Below are 25,317 nucleotides of genomic sequence, written 5' to 3' on the forward strand. Positions count from 1 at the left end.
TCTCTCTCTCTCTCTCTCTCTCTCTCTCTCTCTCTCTCTCTCTCTCTCTCTCTCTCTCTCTTTTTTTTTTTTTTTTTTTTTTTTTTTTTCTCTCTCTCTCTCTCTTGCTCTCTCTCTCTCTCTCTGCTCATCAAATTATTTCTAAAACTCGTGTTACATCTCATTTGCGTTGTTCACAAAATCAATGGATGGATAGTGGAAAAGAACTTTATAAACAAAGTAATATACAACTTTTGCACAAAATGAGATGATAGATATCTATCATGTCATGTATACAAATCCCATGGAAGTAAGGTGATAAGAGTAATTACAAAATATAATCCCAGCTAACATGTGATAAATTCACGGATTACTTAATTTCAATAAGCTCTTTTCGTAAATAATAAGTTTTAAAAAATGACCAATGTTATTTTCCGTCGAGGTATTCATTATTATGAACTGAAACTCCTACACAAAACAAAGTAACAACAGTATTCATTTAAGGCACGCAAATTAATGGGGGAAAATTGAGTCATCAAATGAAAAATAATAAACTCACTTATGTTAGGAACATTCCAAAAATATTTTTAAAACAAGGAAATGACCTTAATTTGTTGCTTATTATTATGTAGTAAAAGTATCCAATCATATTTGAAAGCCTGTGACGACTCAAGCTATAATTTTATTAAAATTTACATCTTTGTGCATAGCGTCAAAAGATGTTGCTCAAATATTCCATGAAAAAACACAGATGATCCATCAAACATATAGCATATCGTTTAAGAGCTAATTGGCTTTTAAAAACCTATAAATGCTCTTATAACTATCTTGCATAGAATACATTTTTCAAAGTTATAATATGTCTAATGTCAACAAGAATTACGCATGTTGTCCAAGTGAGCGAACTGGTAATTAATGATCTAAAGGGAAAAAAAAAAAGAATGTGCCTGATAGCAGTTCAAACCTGGAACTCACTCTAGTAACAAAGGTGAAACACCCTCATCCACTCGGCCATATCAAAATGAGATATCTAATCTTTTAGCATGGAATATAATAACAATATTATAAGTGATGAAAAGTATGTTTGAATGCATTATTTAAAAAATGAGAAGAACAAAAAGACATGATAAGGTAATTTCATCAACTATATAAAACCTATCATTGCCTACTGTGAGCTAAATAAACTGAAAAATAAAATTAGACATTTATAAGGATTGGTACACCTCACGAAGTTTCCATGTTTACATATTTGAAAGAACATTATGCTTGATTTATTTTATGTTTCATTCTATCTTAAGGAAAACATTAAATATTTAACAAAATAACCCAAGTCCTAATTCTGAGCAAATCAGCAATCTTTGAAAAGAGTGCCTTATGATTTATAAACTGAAAGAAATAAAAAAGTAGCATGCAGAACTGGAAAATAAAAATCACAAATAAATATAACAGTCCATGCCGCCTTTAAGCACAGTCATCGGGAGAAGGCTTAGGCCTGCTTAATGCTGAAGCGTGTTTGAGTTTGTAGTAGACAAAATGCAAAGATTTCCTTGAATTAAATTTCATGAGTCAATTTCTTTTGTTGGTTAGTATGCATGTGTATAGTGTGTGTGCGAGTGTGTTTGTGTATGTGTGCGTGCACCTGCCTTTCTCTCCTTCACTCGCCTTCTTTCAATCTCTTTTTTTCACATTTGTGATGACTTGTTTGTACAAAAGGCCATGAAAGGGGATGGATAACTATAACAATTAAGAATCAGATACAGTCTTGTAATAAATATGCCTGAAGCTGTAGTTACCACGCTCAAAGGTGTTTATATAGCAAAAATTCGGTAAGAGACAATCAGTGTGCTTTAGTTTGAACCGTATGGTGTGCTTAAAGACAGCATGGTCTGTGCTCTACACTAGACACAATGCTTGCCCATGCAGAAACAGTATTGTATTTATATAATACTGTGAGTCAAGTTGGTTAACATTAAAACTGAGCATTTAGAGAAGAACCTCTCACTCCGTCTTGCATATCAAATGAAAAAATTCATTCAAAATTGATTAAAGTATTACTCCTGCGTTTCAATTTTTTCTGCACTTTTTTTCTCCTCATCATCTGCAGCCATTGCTTTCATCTCAGCCACTTTCTGTCTGTTGTGAACAGCGATAAGGTCATCTCCCTCTTTCTTGATTTCTTTGTGGGCTGCAAGCAGGAAACGCCGTTGGTTCCTTCGAACTGTTGAACAAATTTGTTTTTAAAATTATATCTTTACAGTGAGGTTTTAAAAAACAAATTTGGGTCCAATAATCAACACCAGTAACAAGATCGTGGGTTACCAAAAAACACTACATTGTTACTTTGGGCTTCCTAGCTTCTATGTGGGCTAGTGGTATGACACTTGTTTTCGGATCGGAAGGTCCTGGGTTCAAGCCTCACTCAGTGCATAGTTGAGTCCTTGGAAAAGGCTCTTTATTCATATTCTCTCACCTTACTCAAGTGTAAAATAAGTGCTTGTTTAAAGCGTTGTCTCTGTTGGAATAAATTGTAATATCGCCTAATGTTATGTGTTGCTGTTGGTCACGGACTCCTTGTAAAGCGTTTTGAGCACATTTAGTGGATATTACACTATGTAAAAGCTCAAGTCTTTTGAGGTTTTTTTTTTCTAGATTAAAGATTTTTGTTTCATTATTCTACAACGTTGATCTGGATTAGATGCATCTTTACTCCAGCTTTCAAAATTTCATGGACTGTATTTCCTTCACCATTTGTATTATTCTTGTTGGCTGAGAAAGGGTTTTAAGCCTCAAACCTTTAGGTTCATAATGGAATTCACCAATGCATTGGGTATATTCTGAATGGATCCTCAAACAAGGTCCGTTCTACTAACTTCTAACTCTAATAGCAATAGTAAGATTCGGCTGGTTGTAAAGTTAATTATGATTTTGTCTCGTTGTACTAATTGAAAATAAGGTCTGATGGTGACTGAGTATTGGAGAGATGGATATATGAATAGATAGACAGATAAATGTATATGTATTCAATAACGACACAATTTACTCTCCTCTCTCTCTCTCTCTCTCTCTCATCTCAAGCACACAGCACACACACACACGCAATCATCACACGATACACTTCTCTTATACCCTCTCTCTCTCTCCCTCTCTCTCTCTCTCTCTCTCTCTCTCTCTCTCTCTCTCTCTCTCTCTCTCTCTCTCTCATCTCAAGCACACACACACACACAATAACCACACGGTACACTTCTCTTCTACCCGCTAGCTGTATTATAAAATACTCACCCTTTTCCCGCACACTTTGTTTCTTGGCCTCTGGAATAAGGAAGCAATGGACAAGGTCGGCAACAATCTCCTCTGACTGAAGTTGGTCTCGGCTATGTTGAATAAATTTTTCAAAAATAATACAAGAAAGTTATCTTCCGGAAGAAAAGATTGAAATAAAGTGAAAAATGAAGGCCCTTTTGTTTTGTTTTTTTGTTATTCGTTTTTAACGATTTCCTTCTGAAACTGCTTTATCTGACATTGTGTTGCATACAACTTTCAATATTTAAATAAAAGAAAAGTGTAACAATATATATATATATATATATATATATATATATATATATATATATATATATATATATATATATATATATATATATATATATATATATATATATCAAACATTATTTACAATACACGGTTTGAGAAGGTCTGTATTATCTCTTTTTACAAATGTTGTTTAAGGTCATTTTAATTCATAAAACAAAAAGCAAAAGTGTCTAATTTTGCGCTATTTTAGAATTAATTTCATAACAAAATACCAAGAAATGTTTTAGAATGCAAATGGGGTCTTAAATGCATAAAAAGTAGGCCTTCAGAGCCATGGAGCTGGAATTTATTCTTGTATCTGTAGCTTTAAATGGACAATAAAAAATGCGAGCTAATCTTTGGATATTTTTCTTTTTTAGAGCCATCTTTTTAACCCCTCTGTCCAGCTAGCAGTGATTGGGTCAGATAAATTTGGCAAAATTGCTTTCCTTTATTTTAGTACCCCATCCACATGTTAACAATCAATTGTTAATGTTTATTCAATGCTACAGAAACTAGCAAATACTCTCGCTCCATGGGATGCATGGTCATGAAAGAGAACTCATGATTTCAGTGAAAATTACCTTTCCTCCAACTGATACGACAGGTCATTGATAGCCTTGGCTTGTTCCTCAATCTCAACACGTGCTTGGTTATCAGCTGTGTTGTCGATGGACCCAGAAATGATGTTCTCCAGATAGGTGTCCACTGTGGTTTGGTGAGTCTTGACCACCTGTTGACAGATACATATTATATCATAAAGTCATTCCTTTTTTTCCTTTCCATTTTTAGAAATTCAATACTTGCGACACTGTTGGTTCTCATTTTCTGCTCTAGATAGGGATTGTAAAATATTTTAAGAATTAGAATTTAACTGTACCAGAAATTGAAGTAAATCCAAGTGCAATCCAGTTTAAGTCCAACCAAGGAACAGCCAGAGGACTTCTGGTAAAAATGTTACAACAAATGCTAAGAAAATGACTGTGAATACGTTCAACTATATATTCATAGTAGAGAGCTGGTGATGTAAATAAAGTCAACTCCCACAGAACTATATTTTGATTGCTTCCCTCTCAACAAATAATCCTGAAGGCTGAAAACCCTAAATGTTGTATCACAACTCTGGCATGTCTTACCTTTTCTAATGTGCTTTAATTGTAAATCTAGAATATTTTTTTTACTATCCCATCTTCTTCCTTTTAACTGGAGCTGAAATGACCTAAAAGTGCTGCAAGCACCATAAACCCCTTAAAAACAAAGAACAGTCACCCGCTCTTACCTGTTTGAATATCTCATCCTCCTCTCTCCTTCTCCTGATTTCCACTTGTCTTCTGCCACTCTCCTCTGCTTCTCGAATCCTTCGCTGCCTCTCAGCCAGCATGGAAAAGGCATGGATTCTTCGTTCCTCTTGCAATCGGACGAGCTCTTTTGTGAGGAAGTCAAACATATCACCCAGGCTCTGGCTCTCCAGCTGTGACAGAGACTCGTCAATGATGGATTCCTGGTTGTTGTGGAGTGAGAAGAAAGGGGCAAAAAGGGGTGGGGTGGGGGAGGGAATTGAGAAGATAAAATTAGTGGTATGGTAAGTAGTGCACGGCATGAGATTGTGTAGAAAGTTCAAAGTGACAATGCAACAGTAATAGTATCCGTAAGAGATGAATCTTCCACTCATACTTCAGTTTTCTAGAATATTCCAGACTATTTCTATGCATACTTGTACGGTGAGCTGAGAAAAGGTGTCATGCAAGATGTTTTTTTAAAATGTCACGGTACAAGGAAAAAGTAATTTTCAAAACTATATTGGTAATCGAAGAACTTTCTTAAGAGCAATATTCCTTGAAAACAAAGTCAGAAAAACGCCATTATGACTATTTTCAATAAATCAAGATTAAAGTTCTTGAAAAATATGTCATCAAAAAGTACATTTTGGAGGGTTTATTTTAGCTTTCTGAATAATCTGATGTACATAAATATATTTTGGCCCTATTTAAAAAATCAAAAACACTTGAATGAGCAGCTATGTGGTCTAGTGGTATGACACTTGCTTTCGGATCGGAAGGTCCTGGGTTCGAGCGCATAGTTGTGTCCTTGGAGAAGGCTCTTTACTCACATTCTCTCACCGTACTCAGGTGTAAAATGAGTACCTGGCCATTAACAGCGCTGTCCCTGTCCGAAAAAATTTTAATATCGCCTAGTAGGCGTCCTGTCCCGTCCTACATGTTAAATGTTGCTATTGCCCAGGGGCCCCTTGTAAAGCGCTTTGAGCATGTTTAGTGGATATTGCACTATATAAAAGCTCAATTAAAAAATTTTCTTTTCAATGTTGTTTAAATCAGATGAAAAATAATTTTTTTTTTCCACATTTATGATTAGACATATTCAAGACAATTCTCCATGCACCTTTCCATAGCAGGTCACTGCAAACCCATCTCTTTTTATTTATCCTATCATCGTATCTGGTTACCTTGTGTTCATGCAGCCTTTGCTGCCTCTGCAAAGCCAAGGTAGCTTTTTCTTCTTGTTTCTTCATCTTTTGCTCTCTATCCTGAAGAGCATGAGTTGATCTCAGCTCCTTGATGAGCTCCATGCGCTTCTCCTTGCCTTCAAACATCTGGTTAGGGAGATAGAAGAATCATGTTTATGCTTTAATATTACATCATGAGATTCTGCGTAAATCATGCTCAACATTCGGATGAAGAAGTTGAAGCAAATTGAGTTTAAAGTCAAAACAGTCAGACTGACCAAATTTTGGTAATGTGTCCTTTGATCAATTTTTTTTATTTGACTATGTGTGTTCGTGACGTATTTCATTATCTGTAACGTACTTTGATATATTTGGTCATGGAAAGTACTCAATTAGTGTCATTTATTATTATCGTTATTGATAATGATGATGATGATGATGATGATGATGATGATGATGATGATGATGATGATGATGCATTGCATTTATTGAGCGCTTTTTAAGAGGAAGCCTCAGAGTGCTTTACAGGTGTGTCAACACATTAGTTTGGAGGGGAAAAAAACAAGTCTTAAGATGCTTTTTAAACATATTGTCCGACAAACAATGTAAGTATTTTGGAAGGTGGCTCAAGAGTGCTGGGATGTTTCTTGAAAAAGAGCATCTGCCACTTGAGATGCAAGAGGTGGGGTACAAAGCAGTTTTCCATTGGATGACGAGCAAAGGTATTGAGTAAGTGTATAAAACTTCAATTTGTAGTATAGATAATTTGGTTGACATGTGTTAAGACCTATAGAGCACAATACCAGAACTTTGTATAATATTCGTTCCTTTACTGGAAACCAGTTTTATCTTTTCACAGTTTGAGAAATTGCAGTCACAAGCAAACCCTACTTACATTGTTCTGGATAGCCCGACCTCTGATGACCTTCTGCAAGAAAATGACAGCAAGTTGCCTGTTCTCTTCCTCCTGTAAGAAAAAAACATTATCTCATGTTATTTCATTTAACCTCTAATCCATCACATCTTATAAAATTGCTTGATGACGAATGAGAATAAACTCATTGGTCAAGCTTTAACGGGTCAGCTATCTTGTAAAATTCTTTGGATCATAATAAATATAAGAACATAAATATGTAAATAAATCTTTAAAAAATAACAATAATTTTCTGATTCCTGATGCAAATATATGACGTTCCTCACAATCATTTACAGTATATCACATATTTTGTTGTTTCTGATGATATGTTTTGCCTGGTGTATACTCCTCATCAGTATAACACATATAAATTATTTAATGGGAGCATCTCTGGTAATCAGAAGGTCGAAGGATTGATCCCCAATCAGGGATGGCTGTTATGTGGGTTTTTTTTATTTGTCTTGTCTAACCCTTGTCGTTCCCAACCTTCCAGATTGTAATTCTGTACTATTTTTATGCAAAAAAAAATGTTTTAATTAATTAATAATATAATTAATAAATGAATGCACAGGATTTTTTTAAAAATCTCATTCAATGTCACAACGTTATGTTGCTATTTTGATTTTTGATTTTTCGTTGTTCACATTGTATTCATATATTTTTGTTTCTTATTGATCCTTTATAAAAATTATAATCTAGTATCACGGCGACATGTAACAAGACATTTTCATATTCTGGTCAGACATTTATAAATTCAATAGACTTAAAATAAATACCAAAACAACAAGCTTAATTAGCTGTCACAAAATTCTGAATGAAGATAATGACATAAAATGTGAAAAAGCCTCTTTCCTGTTCAAATAAAACCTATTATATAAATTAATATTAGATGGTGTTTAATGAATCAATTTGTACTATTCGCAAAGCTCTTATTAAATCTCGCTTCAAAATCTTATTCCTCAATTACGTTAAATAGTTAAATTTGACTTTTTAAGACTTTTAGTTTAACATTTCCTTTTCCTTTTCATGATCTTTTATTTTTCTTTGAGGTAATTACTGGACATGTGATAAAGTTGAATATTCTATACTTGGAAAGAATGGGTAAAAAGTAAATGAGTTTTTATATAAAATGGAAAAACAATAAAATTTGATGTCCTGACTACCTGGTTTATATGGTTTTATTTATATCACTCAACACGGGCACGGGTAAATGAGTTGCAGCTACAAAAATTGTAAGAAGGCTATTACAAAAGGATGCATGTGAGGAGACTTGCTCTTAGTGAAATGAGAACTTGCTTGGAAAATGAATAAAGTATTTCAAGCGTATAACATGAGAATGTACATATTATATACTCTCGTTTTAAATGTTGTGTTTAAAAACAAACAAACAAACAAGAAAACAAACACTGTTCATATTGTTTTAAAAGCATTATAAATAAATTCTCAACTAACAACTGTAACAACTTTAATAAAAAAAATAACAATCTTTCATTGCAATAGCAATGTAAACACAAAAGTAATAAATGAATAAATAAATAAACATTTGAAAAACCAGCGTTCAAATATTGAAGAAAAAAAAACAAAAAGTAACACCAACTTGACTCTTATTACCCTTCTCAGTTGCTATTTGGAAAATTTAAAAAACAGTTCGAGAACCACATTATTCATGTTAATAAATAACAATTTTTGTTGTTGTTGCTTTCTTATATCGTGGTGACATATTTTTCTATTTCAAATTAAGGCAGGTAGTCTATGGTCTTTTCCTTATCAGTGGAAGGTGGTGGGTTGATGTCGCAATTGATGCACTACATGAAGTGACAAAGTCACTTCGTCTCAGACCACCAGGTGCAGATCTTATGGTGACTCAATGATCCTTATCGCTCAAAGATTAATTTCTCTTAAAAGTATATTATAATTCAATTAAATTTATAAAGAATAAAAGTTTGGATTGGAAAATAAATTAATGAAAAAGTATTTGGGTATGAAACCACTTTTTCTTTTCGTCTGCCAGACAACTGACAATTTGTCAACTGACTGTTTCGTTTTTGTATTTTGTTGTTGTTTTTTTTTGGTTTAGAGAGAGAGAGAGAGAGAGAGAGAGAGAGAGAGAGAGAGAGAGAGTGTGTGTGTGTGTGTGTGTGTGTGTGTGTGTGTGTGTGTGTGTGTGTGCGTGTGCGAGTGTGTTTCGTTTGTTTTGTTTGTTTTGGTTTTTTTTCTCCATTTCTTTAAAAGTATCGTTGGATTTCAAATCTACAGTTCTGATGAAAATACTATTCTGATTTGGATCACTCCATTAAATTATTATTTCAAGGATGAATATCACGATTTTAAAAATATTGCACTTTACATAGGAATAAAATTGAAGAAAATCAACCTAAACTATTCCAACCAGTCGAGCCAGAAGATAAAACAAAACCAAAAATAAAAAGGAAAAAAAAAACCCTCAAAAACTGGTGAGTATTTGGCTGAACCAGACATATGTATCAATTACAGACAGTACCAAAAATAAGTATGTAACCAAAATGGTAACTTACATCCTCCAAAGGATCCACTTCAGGTGTAGGAGGCCGTGGAATAGGTCTTTCAATTCTTTGGAGGAATCGTAAAGGCTTTGCTTCCTCTTGCCCTTTCTGGCGCATCTCCTTGATGGCCTAAGATGTTAATAAAAATAGTTTAAAAAAAGACATTTTAAGTAAATATTCTAAATGACAAATGCCGTGTACAATAAATCAAGTAAAATAAAAATTCTTCTCATTTAATTGGTGCCTTTTATTTGTTATTATCTTTTTTTTTCTTGCAATACAAAAGGAAAAGGGAGAGGAAGTGTTACTTTTTTTTTTTTTTCATACAGTGAAGGTTGGATTCAAAGAGATGGAATCAAAGAAGCCCTAACAATGGAGGAATATTATGCCCAGATAGTTTCATCTTTACACATCAATATGTATATATAGATAGTATGCAGATGACGTCACTCAGGCCTTTGTTATTGTTTTTGCCATCCGCGTTTGTGAGTTATTCTCACTAAACAGTATTAACCTGACTATAAACGTTCATGGTTACACAGAGTTTGTGTGTTGGTCCGTTATACTTCCGGATGGCAATGTTGTGAACTCCTTGGCCAAGCGCATTCTATCTATATAATACATACAATATTTGTAACAGCGCCTTGCATTGAATGAGAGTTCCAATTCAATTAGGATTAGATCGCAGTCATTTCGGCATTACAGACATCCAAGCTCCACTGCACTGTATGTTATATATAAACACTTTTAGAAGATCGAGGTTGTTGTTGTTGTTGTTGATCGAGGTTGTTACCAACATTATCATTGATATTGTTATTGTTGTGGTTTGTTATTTTTATTGTTGTAAACATTATTATTGTGCATTAAATGTCGATGATCATAACAATTATGATAACAATGATGATGATGATGATGATGATGACGATGACGATGATGATGATGATGATGATGATGGTGATGATGATTAAAATGATAAAGCATTTGTGACTCATTTTGAAATACAGTGCAAACTAACTAATCATTCTAAAGCAATTTTAGTTGACTCTATATAAAATGATGTCCATATTTTAAAATGAGATGGTCAACAATGGACTTTTCTTTTTATATTAACAATTAAAAATCATAAATTCCTACACCAAAACGACAACATTTGATAGGGGGAAAATGTATGCCGATCTTGCTATTTACCCTAATTGAAGGAAACAGGAGAAAGGATTGACTATTTTTTTAAATACCTTATACCTGGTACCACTTTCCCAGAGTCAACTATAATGCTTGTTGAAAATGAATACGAAAAGGATGAAATTCTTCTTGATGTAGAAATATCTCATATAAATTTAAGTACAGTGGAATCCTGATAATGCCAACACCAACTGGACAGAAAGTTTTATTGACTTTAAGCAAAGTTGACTTTATCCGTTAGGATAAAATACATAGGTAAAGAAGAGGAAATTTGAGGCCAACAAGAACTGTTGACTTTAAGCAAATTTGACTTTATCCATTATATAGAAAATACACTTAGGTAAAGAAGAGGAAATTTGAGGCCAACAACAGGTGTTGACTTTATGCAGAAGTTAACTTGAAGAATGTTGACTTTATGTGCATTCCACAGTATTGATTTAAAGCCACTTATTTGCAGGTCCGATAACCCAAATTGTTATGAGCTCATTGTTGTAATGGAAATGCTCTCAAACTGACGAACAATACTGTCCATTACAAAAATGTTTAATCAAGTCCATAATTGTGTTCATTTATCAGGCCCGCATTTTTGTGCATTTAGATTTCAAGCATTTATAATTTTTTTTGGAGAAAAATGAAAAATGAAAATGTATTGCTAGCAACTGGTGCATACAGATAAAGAAAAGATATAATTTCACATTTTCTAAAAATGACCAATAGTAATTTATAAAAAAAAAACATAAAAACCCAATCAAATCGAAGATGGATTTAGTGAGGCAAAAACATGAAGATCATCAGCATGTTTTTGACAATCTGTTAGTATATGCTAAAATTTATCTTTTGTCTATTAAATATTGAGAATATGGAACCAATTTGGTGGGGGAAAATAAAGAAAGATTATTAAGATAAAATAAGACTCGCATAATCAAATGTTAAACCTATTTTGAATTTTCATAAAAGTTGTATATATATATATATATTTAAAAGTAGTCCTTAAGAGCTATTAGGCCCATGGAGCCAGAGTTTATTCAAGTTTCTATAGCGTGAAACGGACAATAGGAATTGCTTGCTATCCTTTGAATGGGACACTAGTCTATTGCAATGTTCTTTCCACCAGATCTAACAGAACCAGCTACCCAATCACTGCGGTGTGGACAGGAGGTGAAGCACGTGTTCTACAGACTGAGTTATCAGGACCCCCCTTAAATATTGTATAACTCATATCAACTAACACTAAAATGAACTAGAAGAATCCCAAGAGTACAAAACCCCTGGAAACATTTTTTTAAAACCCCAACAGAATCTCATATTCTGCCATGTTCTGACTAAATACATTTTTTTTTCTATTTTGGCACGAGTTCTTCTGCTTCAAATATTGATTGATTAAAATAACTAATGAAAAATGTCATACCTCAGCAAATTTTATTATTTTTATCAATATTAGCGTTATAAGGCATATTATACCGTATGTTCATGGCCCCACGACGATAGCAAACACAAATTAGTAGGTAAAACTTCATCAAAATGCAACTGTCTTTTTTTATTTTTAAGCATGAATATCACGTGCATTTGAAAAGCAATAAAAAAGTTTAACTTCAAATAAATTCTTCCCCTTAAGTACAGAAATAACCATACAATCGTTTTTTTTTTAATTTATAACATAGAATTCTATTACATGTTAAAGAAGAATTAATCGAAAGATTTTCTTTTTTAGCTTTTTATTTTGAATATATTCCATTGTTATATGTTTTGCTTTGGTTGAATTATTTAATATGCAAAAGTTATAAAAAATCACAAATAACCCAAGCACTTGAAAAGCATCAAATATGTAAAACTTACAATAAATCACTCCGTTCGGATACAAAAATAATCATAAAATAAGATAAAATAGAACTATATCATAAGTTTAAGAAGAATTAACAGAAAGAAACATTCATTTTTTTGCTATTCAGTTGCAGTTCAACCCCCCCCCCCCCCCCCCACACACACACACACTAATGAATACAATGCAACATGTATATATTTAAAGAAGAAGAAAAGGTGCTGGAATAATCTGAATTTATGTCATGCTGTGATAGATGCTATTAGTAATATTTATTTATTTTTCTTAATAAAAATAGGAAGAAGAAAGAATAGAAAAATTGAATTATTCATGCCTTTCTTGGATAAATATTTGTGTTGTTGGATTAATTTTGTTGTGTCTAAATTGCATTGTAATTTCTCTAATTCATGTCAAAGCTCGTATTTCCACATTGTAGTGGATAGTTGTTTTTTTTTGGGTTTTTTTGTTTGGTTTTGTTTGTTGATGTTGTTTTTATCTTTTCTTCTTCTTTTTTTTTTTTTTTTTTTTTGCTTGCTTGTTTTTTTTGTTTTTTTTTTTTGTGGGTTTTTTTTTTTTTTTTTTTTTGTGGGGGGGTTCTGATGTACCTAAAAGAAAAATGTCAGAGAGGAGAAGCGAATATCATATCTTTCTTTTTTAAAAATTCCCTGAAGTTTTCACACATGTGCTCTTTTCAGTATGACTAATAGTTGTACATTTAAGCAAAAAAAAAAATAAAAAAAGGAATAGAAAGAATTTTTTTTCAGGTAAGAATGCAATTCAAAAGAAATGAATTTAAAAAGAAGGAAAAGAAAAATGATGAAAATAAAAATATGTGACCCACAAACTCAATCGAGTATAATGTCAGAGTAAACCAGATTCATGAATTTGAATTTAAACCTTTACAGGCGCGGTTTGAATTTACTCTAACTTGACCAAACAATAATTTACCCCCGTTATTTATCGCAATATAACCACAAACCAACACTTTCCGTCACCAAAATAGCATTAATACAGCTTCAATCAAGAACGAATTGCATTGCTGTTACTGATTTCTTGAAAAGAGAGGCCTGTGGTTCTATTCTAATGAAAGAAATGATTGTTGGTATGTAAAATAAAAAAAAAAATACATATTTTCAAGTAAAGAGTTTTTAAGTCAAATAATTAAAATTGTCCTTTTCAAGGTATTTGTTTATTTACATCTGTAAAAAAAAAATAAAATAAAATCCCTCCAATCAAAACATAAAAGCTCATCTCAAATTTTCTGAGTCCAAAGCATAAATCATATAAGATATTTTTTCTATCTAATTGACCCCGACAAAAGAGCACAATGAGGCGATATGTCAATTACAAGATGTTTATATAAAAAATACAGAGTATGTCAAATAATGTAAAATTTTCAATAAATACAAAAAGTTGTAAAGAAAATGTGGGTTGGACCGTGGTAATTATTAAAGAAAGAATTATAAACACAGATTTGTTAGTATCACCTCGTCGTTTTCTTCATCTTTATATAGTCGCCTCTCTCGCAGCATCTGTTCATAATTGGGGTCAGGATCAAAGGTTAAATTCACGCTCAAAAGGTTACAGGTTAAAGTTAAAGGAGAAACCAAAGACAACCTCTACAAAATTGCATATTTAATAAAGTTTCAATTATATTTTCAATACAAGCGTTTCTATTTTAAGCTGCATTTATCTCTTATCAATCTTAAAACATGATTAAATCATATATAACACAAAAAATGAAATCTGTAAAAGTATTAATCAAATTCTATAAATGAAATTATAATTACATTTTCAAAATATAAATAAATGCAAAAATCAGTCATTCAGTTGATAAATAATGAATAAATAAAAGGCAAGCACACAAGTTACCGATGGGCTAGTCTCTTTTATCTAAATAGAAATATGTTAATATATATTTCATCAACAACAAAATTGCAGGGCTTTTGATTCAGTTCACATTCCTACTATTCTATCATATTCTGAAAAAACCCCAAAACATTTTAAAATTTTAGGCCAGGTGATTCGTACATCAAAAATTGATCGATTATAATAACTTTGGGATATTATAATCAATCGATATTTGAAGGTCATTTTCTGGCCAAAATTGAGAAAAATGTGGGAGCTTTTTTAAAGTTCGGCAGTATTGCTGACACTGGCAGTTGTTTTACGTTTGTATACTTTTATTTTAGAAATTAGAAATACATTCTTTGATTCATGTTTAACTTGACTATGCGTGTTTGTAATTTATTATCTGTAAAGTGCTTTGAGATGTTTAGTCATGAAAAGCGCTCAATAAGTGTCAATTACTGTCATTACTATTATTATTATTATTATTATTATTATTATTATTATTATTATTATTATTATTGTTATTATTTTATTATTACTTTATTATTATTATTATTATTATTATTATTATTATTATTATTATTATTATTATTATCGATATCATTATTATCATTAATATCTCATCATCATTATTATTATTATTATTATTATTATTATTATTATTATTATTATCATTATTATTATTATTATTATTATTATTATTATTATTATTATTATTATTATTATTATTATTATTATTATTATTACATTACTGGAAAGAAGAAAAGGTGTAAGCAGAAAGTAACTATATATCATTGGCTTCCGAATATATCCATAAAAACAGTAGTTAATAATTTCTAATTGATTTTATGTCATACCCATCCTCTAAAAAAAAAGGCTTTCAAAACCATACGGTGTATGAAATCAGCAATAAGCACCAAGCACCCTTTTTTAAAGCATTTAACAAATAATTGCTAATTACTCACTGGATGGGGTGCAGGTCCATCCCAAATTTTACATTTTGTATAACCATTTCTATTTGAATGACAATTTAGTGAGCAGGCACTTCATCATCATTGCCTTTTTCACCCTGGGTCAGGGTATAGGCCACAGACAAACAGTTTCCATCCTTCTCTATCCTGAGCTAACTTTTTTATCTTGTTCCATTTCTTATCACTTCTCTGTATATCAGCTTCTTTAATTCTTCTCCATGTTACTCGTGGCCTTCCCCTTGATCTTCTGCCCTGAGGCTTCCAGTCCAATACTTTCTTTGTTTTCGTGAAGTCATTCTTTCCAAGGGTGTGTCCAATCCACCTCCATCGTCTTCTTCCTATCTCCTCTCCCACTGGTTTCTGCTGTGTTCTTTTCCATACTTCTTCATTTTTAATTTTATCCATCCTTTTTATTCTGAGTAGCGTGCTTGCACCTAGTTTACGAAATCTGTACCCTCCTTATACATGCTTGTGATGCATTCCAAGTTTCACATCCATACAGTAGATTTATCTGAAAAACTATTGGGTAACCTCTGAGGTGTAATTTGTAGCACGTCTGACCAGTAATCAGGAGGTCTGAGGTTTGATCTCTAGTCGAGGCAGGCTGATATTTTGGGATGGGTTTTTTCGGGGGGTTTTTCTAGAATTTTTCTCTCTGCTTTGTGTGGCACTGTGTCTCACACACACTTTTTCAGATATTTAACTAATTCTTTTGTTTTGTTGTTGATTAATGAAGGGTTTTGAACAGACATTATTCTATAGTACATATATTTTTTTTTATTTTTAGAAGCTATCACCTTGATTTTCGTTTCATTTTATAAGTCTAATTTTTCAAAAAGCCAACGATATATAGAGTAAAGGGTTGGGGTTTTTTTTTAAAGAAAAGAAATAAATCATAATATTATAAAAAAAGAAAAAGCGTAAACAACACACATATAATATTGACCAATATTATATGCGACTGAATTTAAACCTAAATATGAAATGAATCAGAGGTACAAAAAAATTGACAAGGTATTAATAAGAAAAATAAGAAGAATATAAATATTTACAAATTAAAAAAAAAAAGACAATGGAAGTTTATGTAAGTTTCTTCATACTTTGTTAGATTACAGAACACTATGTTATGGTAATGACTAAAACTAATTCTGCACTGTTAACATTTTTAAAACCATATTTCTTCACGTTTTAACATGCATCTAATTGCATTCATACTGCTTCATTTGTTAAGGAAATAAAATAAAATAAAAAACCTTATATTTCTTTTATAATCAAAACATTCCCAACAAAAAAAAATCATCTTTTAAAAAAATTTTTTTCTCTTTCAACACTATTACTAAATACACAGCAATCACCTTTAGGCTATAACTCTATACACACATGCATTCCTTATTGCTTTCATTACCTCATAGACCTCGGTGAGTTCTCTCTCCTTCCTGTACTTCCTCTTGATGAATCCAGTCTTTGTGACAGTGGATGGTTTTGGAGCCTTCACTCTTGGATGCATCACAAAGTCTGGTAGAGAGGCCTCTAGCTCCAACAATCCCTGGATAGAAACAAATTAATTAACCCTGTAAGGCCAATAGAATGAGGCTTATTGAGCTTTTGTTGAGCTTTTTTTTTATATAGCGCAATATCCACTAAATGTGCTCAAAGCGCTTTACAAGGGGTCCCTGACCAACAGCAACACGTTTCATGTAGAACGAAACATGACACTTGTTAGGCGATATTACAATTATTTCGGACAGAGACAATGCTGTTAACGGTCAGGTACTCATTTTACACCTGAGTACGGTGAGAGAATGTGAGTAAAGAGTCTTTTCCAAGGACTCAACTATGCGCCGGGCGAGGCACGAACCCAGGACCTTCCGATCCGAAAGCGAGTGTCATACCACTAGACCACATAGCTGTTTATCCCTGTTTTCTGTTGTGTCAAATGAATTGGGACAAATGCTTCAGATAGTATTACTCTCTGCCAAATCTAACAGGCCAAGCTACCAAATCACCATTAAGTGGACAGAGGACTCAGATAAATGGCCTTGGTAGAAGAGCTGGAAAAATGGAACTTGCATTGCCTTATTATCTACCAAATCATCTGACCCCCTCCTCCTGTAGCCTGAATGTAATATTATAATTCCAATATGATGATGCTGTTGCTGCTGCTGCTGCTGCTCATGATGATGATGATGATGATGAGGAAGAGGATGATGATGATGATGATGATGATGATGATGATGATGATGACAACGACGACGATGATGATGATGATGATGATGATGATAATGATGATGAAAATTATAACAATTTCCCTCTGTTGCAAATACTCTTTAAGAATTTCTCGTATCAAAAAATAAAATCAATATAACTAAATTATATTTTCAAACAAAGTTGATGATGACAAAAGTAGTTCAGTTCTCATTGAGCTAACTGAGCCAGCAGGGGTTATCCCATCTCTTAAATTCAAGCGTAAAATAGAAAGTAATTTATTTTGTCACACTTGGAATAAGACTCTAGTCTACAACACAAATTCTGACAATGTCAGAAACGATAAACAGTTTTACCTGATATGTGCTCAAGTGTCGAGATTTCACCAGGTATTGCTCTGATCCCCTGTCTAAAAACACACCGATTCGGGTCATTGGAGCGTATGTCTGAGAACCAGGATCTGCATACTCCATAATGACATTCCTCTTCTTAGATGGGGCTTCCACACATGCACGCTTCTCTGTAAGTTTTCTGATGGCTGAAAAGAAATTGAAAAAATTGAAAGATGTAATCAGCATGTAAGAAATGAGAGGACTCCAGGGGGAAAGAGAGGTAAATGGCATAGGATGGTAGAAAGGGAGAGAAGTGATAGGATGGCATTCCTGTGGAGGCACACGACTGTAGCCAAGGACCAGATGAAATGGAAGGACAGTGTCCAGGCCTTTAAAATTGAGCTTTTGTATAGCGCAATATCCACTAAACATGCTCAAAGTGCTTTACAAGGGGTCCTGGCCACCAGCAACATTTAACATGTAGGACGGGACAAAACGCCTGTTAGGCGATATTACAATTTTTTCAGACAGAGACAACGTTGTTAACAGCCAGTATTCATTTTACACCTGAATACTGTGATAGGATGTGAATAAAGAGCCTGTTCCAAGAACTCAACTACGTGCAGAGCGAGGCTCGAACCCAGGACCTTCCGATCCGAAAGCGAGTATCATACCACTAGACCACATAGCCGCACAGGCCTTATGAGCCTCCTGGTACTGAGAGAGTGTTAAGGAAGGAAAAGAAATTAAAATTGAAGATTGGATATTGAGTGCAATTTCCAAAAACAATTTGAGACAGACCTATTCCATAAGAACATTCTTTGCTTGTCACAGTTAAGGTCACCAGGTGTCTATTACTTATTTGACTTCAGTGTCTATTAAACATTATTTAAAATCAGATCAATGCTTTTAAATATTAGTCCTATTCATTTCCTCAAATTGTTTTTAAAATTCAATAATTCAGAAATTAAATCAATAGTCATTATGTCAACTTAAAAGGGATCTATTGATTTTCTTTAAAAATGTTATCACATATTATTGTAAACATTTATTTACTTTCACTACCAAATATGCACTTACTTTTGATGTGTTCATTCCTCACTTTCTTTATCTTGGATTCTTTATCTTTCTGTTTGATTGCCCTGAGAGAGAAAAACAAATGGTTAAGTCTAAGTTACGAACCTTCTTTTAAATAAATCCTAAAATAAATCAAAGATGTATTTAGCTACAACAACAAGTGATGAATTTGATGAGTCATTGGTTTTTCGTTGTTTCGTGTGTGTATGTGTGTGTGTGACTGTGTTTGTATGTGTGAGAGAGAGAGAGAGTAGAGATAGAGAGAGAGAGAGAGAGAGAGACATGAGAGAGAGAGAGAGAGAGAGAGAGAGAGAGAGAGAGAGAGAGAGAGAGAGAGAGAGACAGAGAGACAGAGACAGAGAGAGAGAAAGAGTTGGTTTTTTAAAATTTATACTTCTGGCGACTGGGTCAAACTTTGAAATCTGTTACTATCGTTTGTTCTGACTGGCCTTGCAGGGACTTTTACTTCCGTCCATCTCGATTTTAAGTGAAAAATGTTCATATTATAACTGTTCTAATTAGTTTTTTGGGGATAAAGCCAAAGAAGGGTTTTCAGTCCAAACCATTCCATGTAAGTATTTTGTTCTTTGTAGAAGCTGTCACATTCCATACTTCTTACCAGTCCATGATAGGATGATAGGAATGTCTGGATATTACTTTATTTCCACGAGCAATAAAGAGGAGTAAATAGTAACTAAATTAAAAAGAGCAATATTCAAATTAAATCCTATCCACCTTTGGCAATATTTATTTGTTGTATTTTTTTTGCTGCTGTGGAATTCAACTGATAGTCACGTAAAAACTAACGGAATTACCATGTACTGATAGTCACGTAAAAACTAACGGAATTACCATGTACTGATAGTCACGTAAAAACTAACGGAATTACCATGTGGACCTTAAATAGAAATAAAAATTTTAAAAAATATACAGTACCCTACCTCCTTTACATGCACACAAGTACAGAAACACAAACTAACACCGATTTGGTTTCACTTTTCTATTTTCCACTCCTGGTGCCTTGGTACCTCATTTGGTAGACCATGCCCCTCACAAGTAAAGAGTCCAATATCAGTCCTGGGCGAAGTCAGTTTTTTTTTTTTAAATCACTGTCACAAAGCAGTGATTGGGGAATTGAGTTTGATATATTTGACAGAGAGTTATTAGTGACGGACCATATCTAATCCAAAGGGTATCAAGCAATGGTTACTTTTCCCATTTACAGAAACTGGGATAAACTCCGATTCCATAGGCATTGTGTTTCAGAAGGACTTTTCTCCACCCCTAGGGAGTATTATATAATAATAATAATAATAATAATAATAATAATAATAATAATAATAATAATAATAATAATAATAATAATAATAATAACATATTATTATTATTATTATTATGATATCTACTTACCACAACTTGTCCAAACGTTTGATGTTCAGCTCCTGGTGGTTTTCTTCTCTCTGCTTTAACAGCTCTTTCAAAACTTCCAATCTGGCCTCTTGCAATCTGGAAAAAAAAAAAAAATCAAAATCCAAAAACAATCCTAAATAATATTGGCTCAAGTCTTTTCCTTGCTAACACCTTTCAGGGATCCAATAATCAATCATTACTCAATATTTCAATGATTTCAAAACTACGGGATTTTATTTTTATCATAAAATGGGAACCCAGTAGCTCTATTGATTTGATTACCTGCAAGTGTATGAATTTGATTTCAATTTGTAAACAGCAATATTTTTTTTTCTCCTCTATCTTAACAACTGAGCTCAGTGGCTAGGTATTTAAAAATCTAATGGAATATAGTGCAAGATTGATCGATTTTGTTTAATTCTGACTTTTACTTCACCTAGAAAAATCATTATTTTGGTACCGCAAAACAATGACAAAATCAAGGTGTACTTATACTCAGTCTCTCTTTCAAATACAAAAACACATGTGCTTGAACAAAATGCTCACTTTTCAATCTCCTGCTCACGGAGAGCCCATTCTTTTCTCTCCATCTCATCCATCATTTTCCTGCGTTTCTCAAGTTGGGAGACATCACTCAATGGAGGCAATGTTGCTTCCCATGCACGTTTTGAACGGGCTCTTTCTATCATCTCCACCTCAGCCAATCCAGCTGGCAGACCACGACCTTGTAGGAAAAAGAATTGCAATAATAATAGTGTTAATTAATATCACTTTCCGTCTTCAAGTTAAAGCCTCTGGGTGCATTCCACTCTTGTGAAACAAATTTAAAGCAATCAATTAATATTCATGAATTATTCACAATAGTAGTTTCACAGAGGACAGAAGTAGAACCAAATGAAATAATATGGCAAAACAGAGAAGCTCAACCATAGATAAATATGACTCAGAGCTAGTATGTGTTTTTGATCTCTTCCTTCAACTATACCAGTTTATGGTAGAAAGGAGGAATTAAACAATGGAGCAGGTAAAAATTTGGAAAGATCGAGAAATAATAATCCAAAAGGCATACAAAAGACAGGCTGTCTTAGGAAGAAGAAGTAGAAAATGAAGAAGAAATAAATGTTACAAGTTTTTATAAAAGAAGAAAAGAGAGAAAAACAAATGACGAAAGTGTAAAAATAAGAACCGAAAAAAAATCCAAAAAAATGGGCAAGCCAGCATACTCTTTTTATTCCTGTTTTATCTCACCTCGTATTAACTTAAAAATATTTCTAGAGTTTGAAAATTGATTCTCACCAAAGGACAATGTGGCAAGAGTAAGCAATTCTGGAGCTTCTCCCGGCCTCACCACATATTCAGGGGTGTAAGGATCCGTCTGTGCCTCAGAATCACGATAATCCGTTTGTGTCTCAATGGTCTTGGTTGGGGGAGTAGGAGCTCTTTCAGCAATCACATTATCAGGACCAGCCAAAGGATCTTGTCTGAAAGAATGTCATAAAAAACATAATATAAGGAAGAACTAATCTTAATGCTTTTTACACTGAGACTAAGGGTCGTTTCTAGTTATATATGTAGTCGTGTGGAATCTAAAGTTCCATTGCTGTTATTTATTTGTGAAAACGATAAGAACAAAGATTTTTTTCCCATTGAATGGTTGTCAAGATTTGAATTTCATCTAATGCCCCAGAGGTTTTCATAGCTGATCAATCCAGCCGGCAAGAAATTGACACCTTCATTCTTCTCATCTATCTGAAAGTAAAAATAACTTGGAAAGGAACTGGCAATCCAACAAATGACTGATGTTGCCCCTTAACTTTTACCCATTAATAAGTCTGTCCCAACACATGAGACCAACAATTTTTTTTTTAATCAAGCGTTAACTTAGTTCATGCTTGTTTGTTTTTGTTTTTTTCTTTTTGGATGAATGCTACAATAAAAATATTAAAGATGAACACATATTCTAATGCTTCATTTTGTTTCATCAAGTTCATCTAAATAACAAAAGAGCTACGTGTAAATACCGGAAAATTTAGTTATGCTTTTAATAAATGTATAAATTTTAACAAAAATCTTTTAGAGTTAAAATTTACCCAATAATTCCACTCTGTTGCAAAACCTACCTTGCTGTTGCTAGTAAAACTTCAGGAGGAACTTGTTGCAGGAAGGGAATGATGGGTCTGATAATAAAAAAAAAAGAGAAAAGTAAGAAATAGTTATCATTCTTTTCAATATCACAATTCAACCTCTGATTAAAAGATTAATTTAGATTTCCTTTGTCATCAAGCTAAACAAAGCACCTTTGGTTGACTAATCATGGATTTGTTTCCAATAATATTTTAACTACTGAAAGGCCAGTACTAAAGTTATATTGGGTTATGTTCAGATTCTTCATCTTAAGGAAATTATATAAACGGCTAAGAGGTAAATTGTCTCGTCTTGTTAGGATGTTGAGTATGGCAAGTGACTGAATGGATGATAACGTTTGAACAACTCTGGCTCTAATGTTGTGTTCTTGGGTGAGGTACTTAACACATATTTCCCTATTTGAGTCAGGTTTGGACATCATTCAATAAGTACCTAATGAGAATTGTAAGAGAACAAGTAAAACAGGACGCCTAATAAGTGACTTGTACTGTATGAAACACGGCCTCATTGGAGAACAGATGAGGCACTGAGAAGCATGTTGAACATAGTAAAACCATAAAAATCCACAAAATTTATTTCAAGTTCATTTTATATTTATCTAAATTTACTTAAATATCTTCATACCTCTTTGCATACAGTGGTCTGTTCCTGCCTAAAACATCGGCTCTATTGAAATCCCTGAGGTCTTGTCTTGGAACTTGTACAGATGGGTCATAGTTAAATCTATGAATATGGATAAGTGTTATGTGTTATCCAATAATACTGAATATAATTAAATAGGACATTTTGGCTATTGGAGACTTTGTTACTTGAAGAACAATTTTTACACCTTGAAATGCTTTTATTGTTGTAAATGCAACTGTTTATGGTTTTCTTTTTTTGAAATTCCATGTCTCTATTTGGATTACGTTCTAAATATACATCTATATTTATTATTCAAAGGATAATAAAACATTAATAACAACAACAGCAACAAAGAAAGAAATAAAAAACAATGTTACAAAAATATATTTTATGATCTTGAAAGCTCAAAATGAACTTAATTAACAGAAAAATGTATGTGAAATGATCGCCTATGATCAAAATGTCTTTGAGTAAATTGTATTTTCCCACTGGCCTTAATATACTAACGTTGTGTATCTAATCATAGCCTCTCTGTTCTGATCAGCATAGCCTCTCCATTCTCGGGCGATAGATTTAGGTACAGGGTCAGTGATATCCAGCTTGACTTGAAATCGGGGATGGTGACGCAGTTCAGAAAACATGGTATTATACACAGGCACCTTTTTCTGTTCAGACACAAGATATTTTTAGAAAAGTAACTTCCATAATCCAGTTAAACTTGGGTTGAAAAAAGTCAAATCTCATGCTTCAAATGATGCCAGCCCCGTATCTGTTTATTAATTTTTTTTCTTAAAGTGACTTTGTTTTTGGTGAGCCAAAAAAAAAAAAACAAAAAAAAAAAACAGGTTAGAGAGATCAAAAGAAATGGAGACTCGCTTTTTAAATACGATAAAAATCATTGTAACACACTGAACTGGATACCAGACTATGATTCCCCGTGAATATTGAGAACCATTAGACTAAAAGCATGTGTGGTCAACTAACTTTGGTGAACATAGATTTAACAACAAACAATAAAAGCGGATTGAGAAAGAAAAACGAATAAAAAGAGGGGGGGAGAGGGAGAGAGAGAGAGAGAGAGAGAGAGAGAGAGAGAGAGAGAGAGAGAGAGAGAGAGAGAGAGAGAGAGAGAGAGAGAGAGAGAGAGAGAGAGAGAGAGAGAGAGAGAGAGAGAGAGAGAGAGAGAGAGAGGGAGAGAGAGAGAGAGGTGGTCAAAATTAAAATAATTTGAATTTGATTATATTCATATAACAATAATAATGGTGATGAGGTTGAAAATGACAACAATGTCGATGTTGTGATTGTAATGATATCAGTCATCATCAAAGCAGAGATTGTGCAACAAACTTACAATTCGACTGGTGCTAGTGTGTGCCTGGAATGTTGCACGTCCATGGTCTCTTTCAGATGACAGGATGTAAGCTTTGTCTGTAGATGAAGTAAAAGTAAACCATAATCTAAGAATTGTGATGATTATGTTCAATATTTTCCATTATAAGATAAATGAGAGATTATACCAAGAAAATATAGCACTTCTTAGTCTCACTCAATTGCAGTTTCATATAAATTCATACCTATGTTTCCAACTACCCAGATATCCTTGTAACCTCAGCAGGGTAATTCGATTTAATTAGTATTATGTTAGAGGTGCGCCTTTGGCGTGCCAACTTCGTGAGAAGTCCAATTCGCCTTGAGCATGCTTTCACGTAAAAGAGACATATTTTTAAAAATCCTACCTCTGTTTCAGAAACTATCTAGATATCTAGATCTCGACGTCTAGATTATCTGCTAATTAATGAATTCGCCAAAGTATGTTTTGGTCGAAAGGACCTTCGTTGATGATCTCATGTTTGGGTGGTGGAGGGAATTGATATCAGGTTGTTAAAGTCATTTTATAAGTTATAAAAGTATTTCATTCATTAATTCTCAGATATGATAACATTTGGAGCATTCCCTGTATTTTTCGAGTTCATCAGAGAGGGAGCCCCTAGAGTGACTCCGTTGCCGTTGCAACAAAACCTACCGTAAAGATAGTCATGCACTCTTGAAGCTTGAGGCAATGGCCTCCTAATTGTTTGGGTTGTGCTCGCCATTTTCTTCTGTTAAAGATCGTCAGTTTATTTCAATAACAGTTTCCAAAATTATTTATGTTATCAAAGCGGTCGTCAACCAAAAGCCACCATCTTGTTTTCAAATCAATATGGCTGACTGTGTATTGTTGCCATGGTGTGGAAAGTGCTCGCTCAAGAA

The 25,317-nt window shown here is 33.2% G+C and overlaps 1 protein-coding gene across 3 annotated transcripts; it reads right to left on the reverse strand.

Moving 5' to 3' along the window:
• Positions 1-25,292, reverse strand: LOC144959805 (cilia- and flagella-associated protein 91-like). Of its 3 annotated transcripts, none has more exons than XM_078892555.1 (19): positions 25,091-25,292; positions 24,419-24,495; positions 23,575-23,732; positions 23,068-23,166; positions 22,419-22,475; positions 21,595-21,779; positions 20,845-21,022; positions 20,299-20,394; positions 18,892-18,953; positions 17,836-18,017; positions 16,680-16,820; positions 13,940-13,984; positions 9,464-9,580; positions 6,909-6,980; positions 6,014-6,160; positions 4,829-5,050; positions 4,134-4,282; positions 3,259-3,350; positions 1-2,197 (listed from the first exon to the last, which is right to left on the reverse strand). In XM_078892555.1, the coding sequence occupies exons 1-19, from the start codon at positions 25,158-25,160 to the stop codon at positions 2,031-2,033; spliced, it is 2,316 nt and encodes a 771-aa protein (XP_078748681.1). In that variant the 5' UTR covers positions 25,161-25,292; the 3' UTR covers positions 1-2,030. The 3 variants fall into 3 exon arrangements, with proteins under 3 accessions (XP_078748681.1, XP_078748682.1, XP_078748683.1); XM_078892556.1 differs by lacking the exon at positions 13,940-13,984 and adding an exon at positions 14,325-14,345 and having other exon boundaries at positions 25,091-25,281; XM_078892557.1 differs by lacking the exon at positions 13,940-13,984.
• Between the last annotated feature and the right edge of the window lie 25 nt (positions 25,293-25,317).

This window comes from Berghia stephanieae, chromosome 14 (genome assembly GCF_034508935.2).
Source record: "Berghia stephanieae isolate SIO BIC M18660-M18661 chromosome 14, UCSD_Bste_1.3, whole genome shotgun sequence".
Classification (NCBI taxonomy): Eukaryota; Metazoa; Mollusca; class Gastropoda; order Nudibranchia; family Aeolidiidae; genus Berghia; species Berghia stephanieae.

Bases quoted from the DNA above. Each gene is read 5' to 3' on its own strand.
- LOC144959805 (XM_078892555.1), bottom strand. From the start codon at position 25,160: ATGGCGAGCACAACCCAAACAATTAGGAGGCCATTGCCTCAAGCTTCA. The intron at 24,496-25,090 runs GTAGGTTTTGTT...CTTCATCTACAG, and splicing joins AGTGCATGACTATCTTTACG to ACAAAGCTTACATCCTGTCA. The intron at 6,161-6,908 runs GTAAGTAGGGTT...CTCCCTAACCAG, and splicing joins GTCGGGCTATCCAGAACAAT to ATGTTTGAAGGCAAGGAGAA.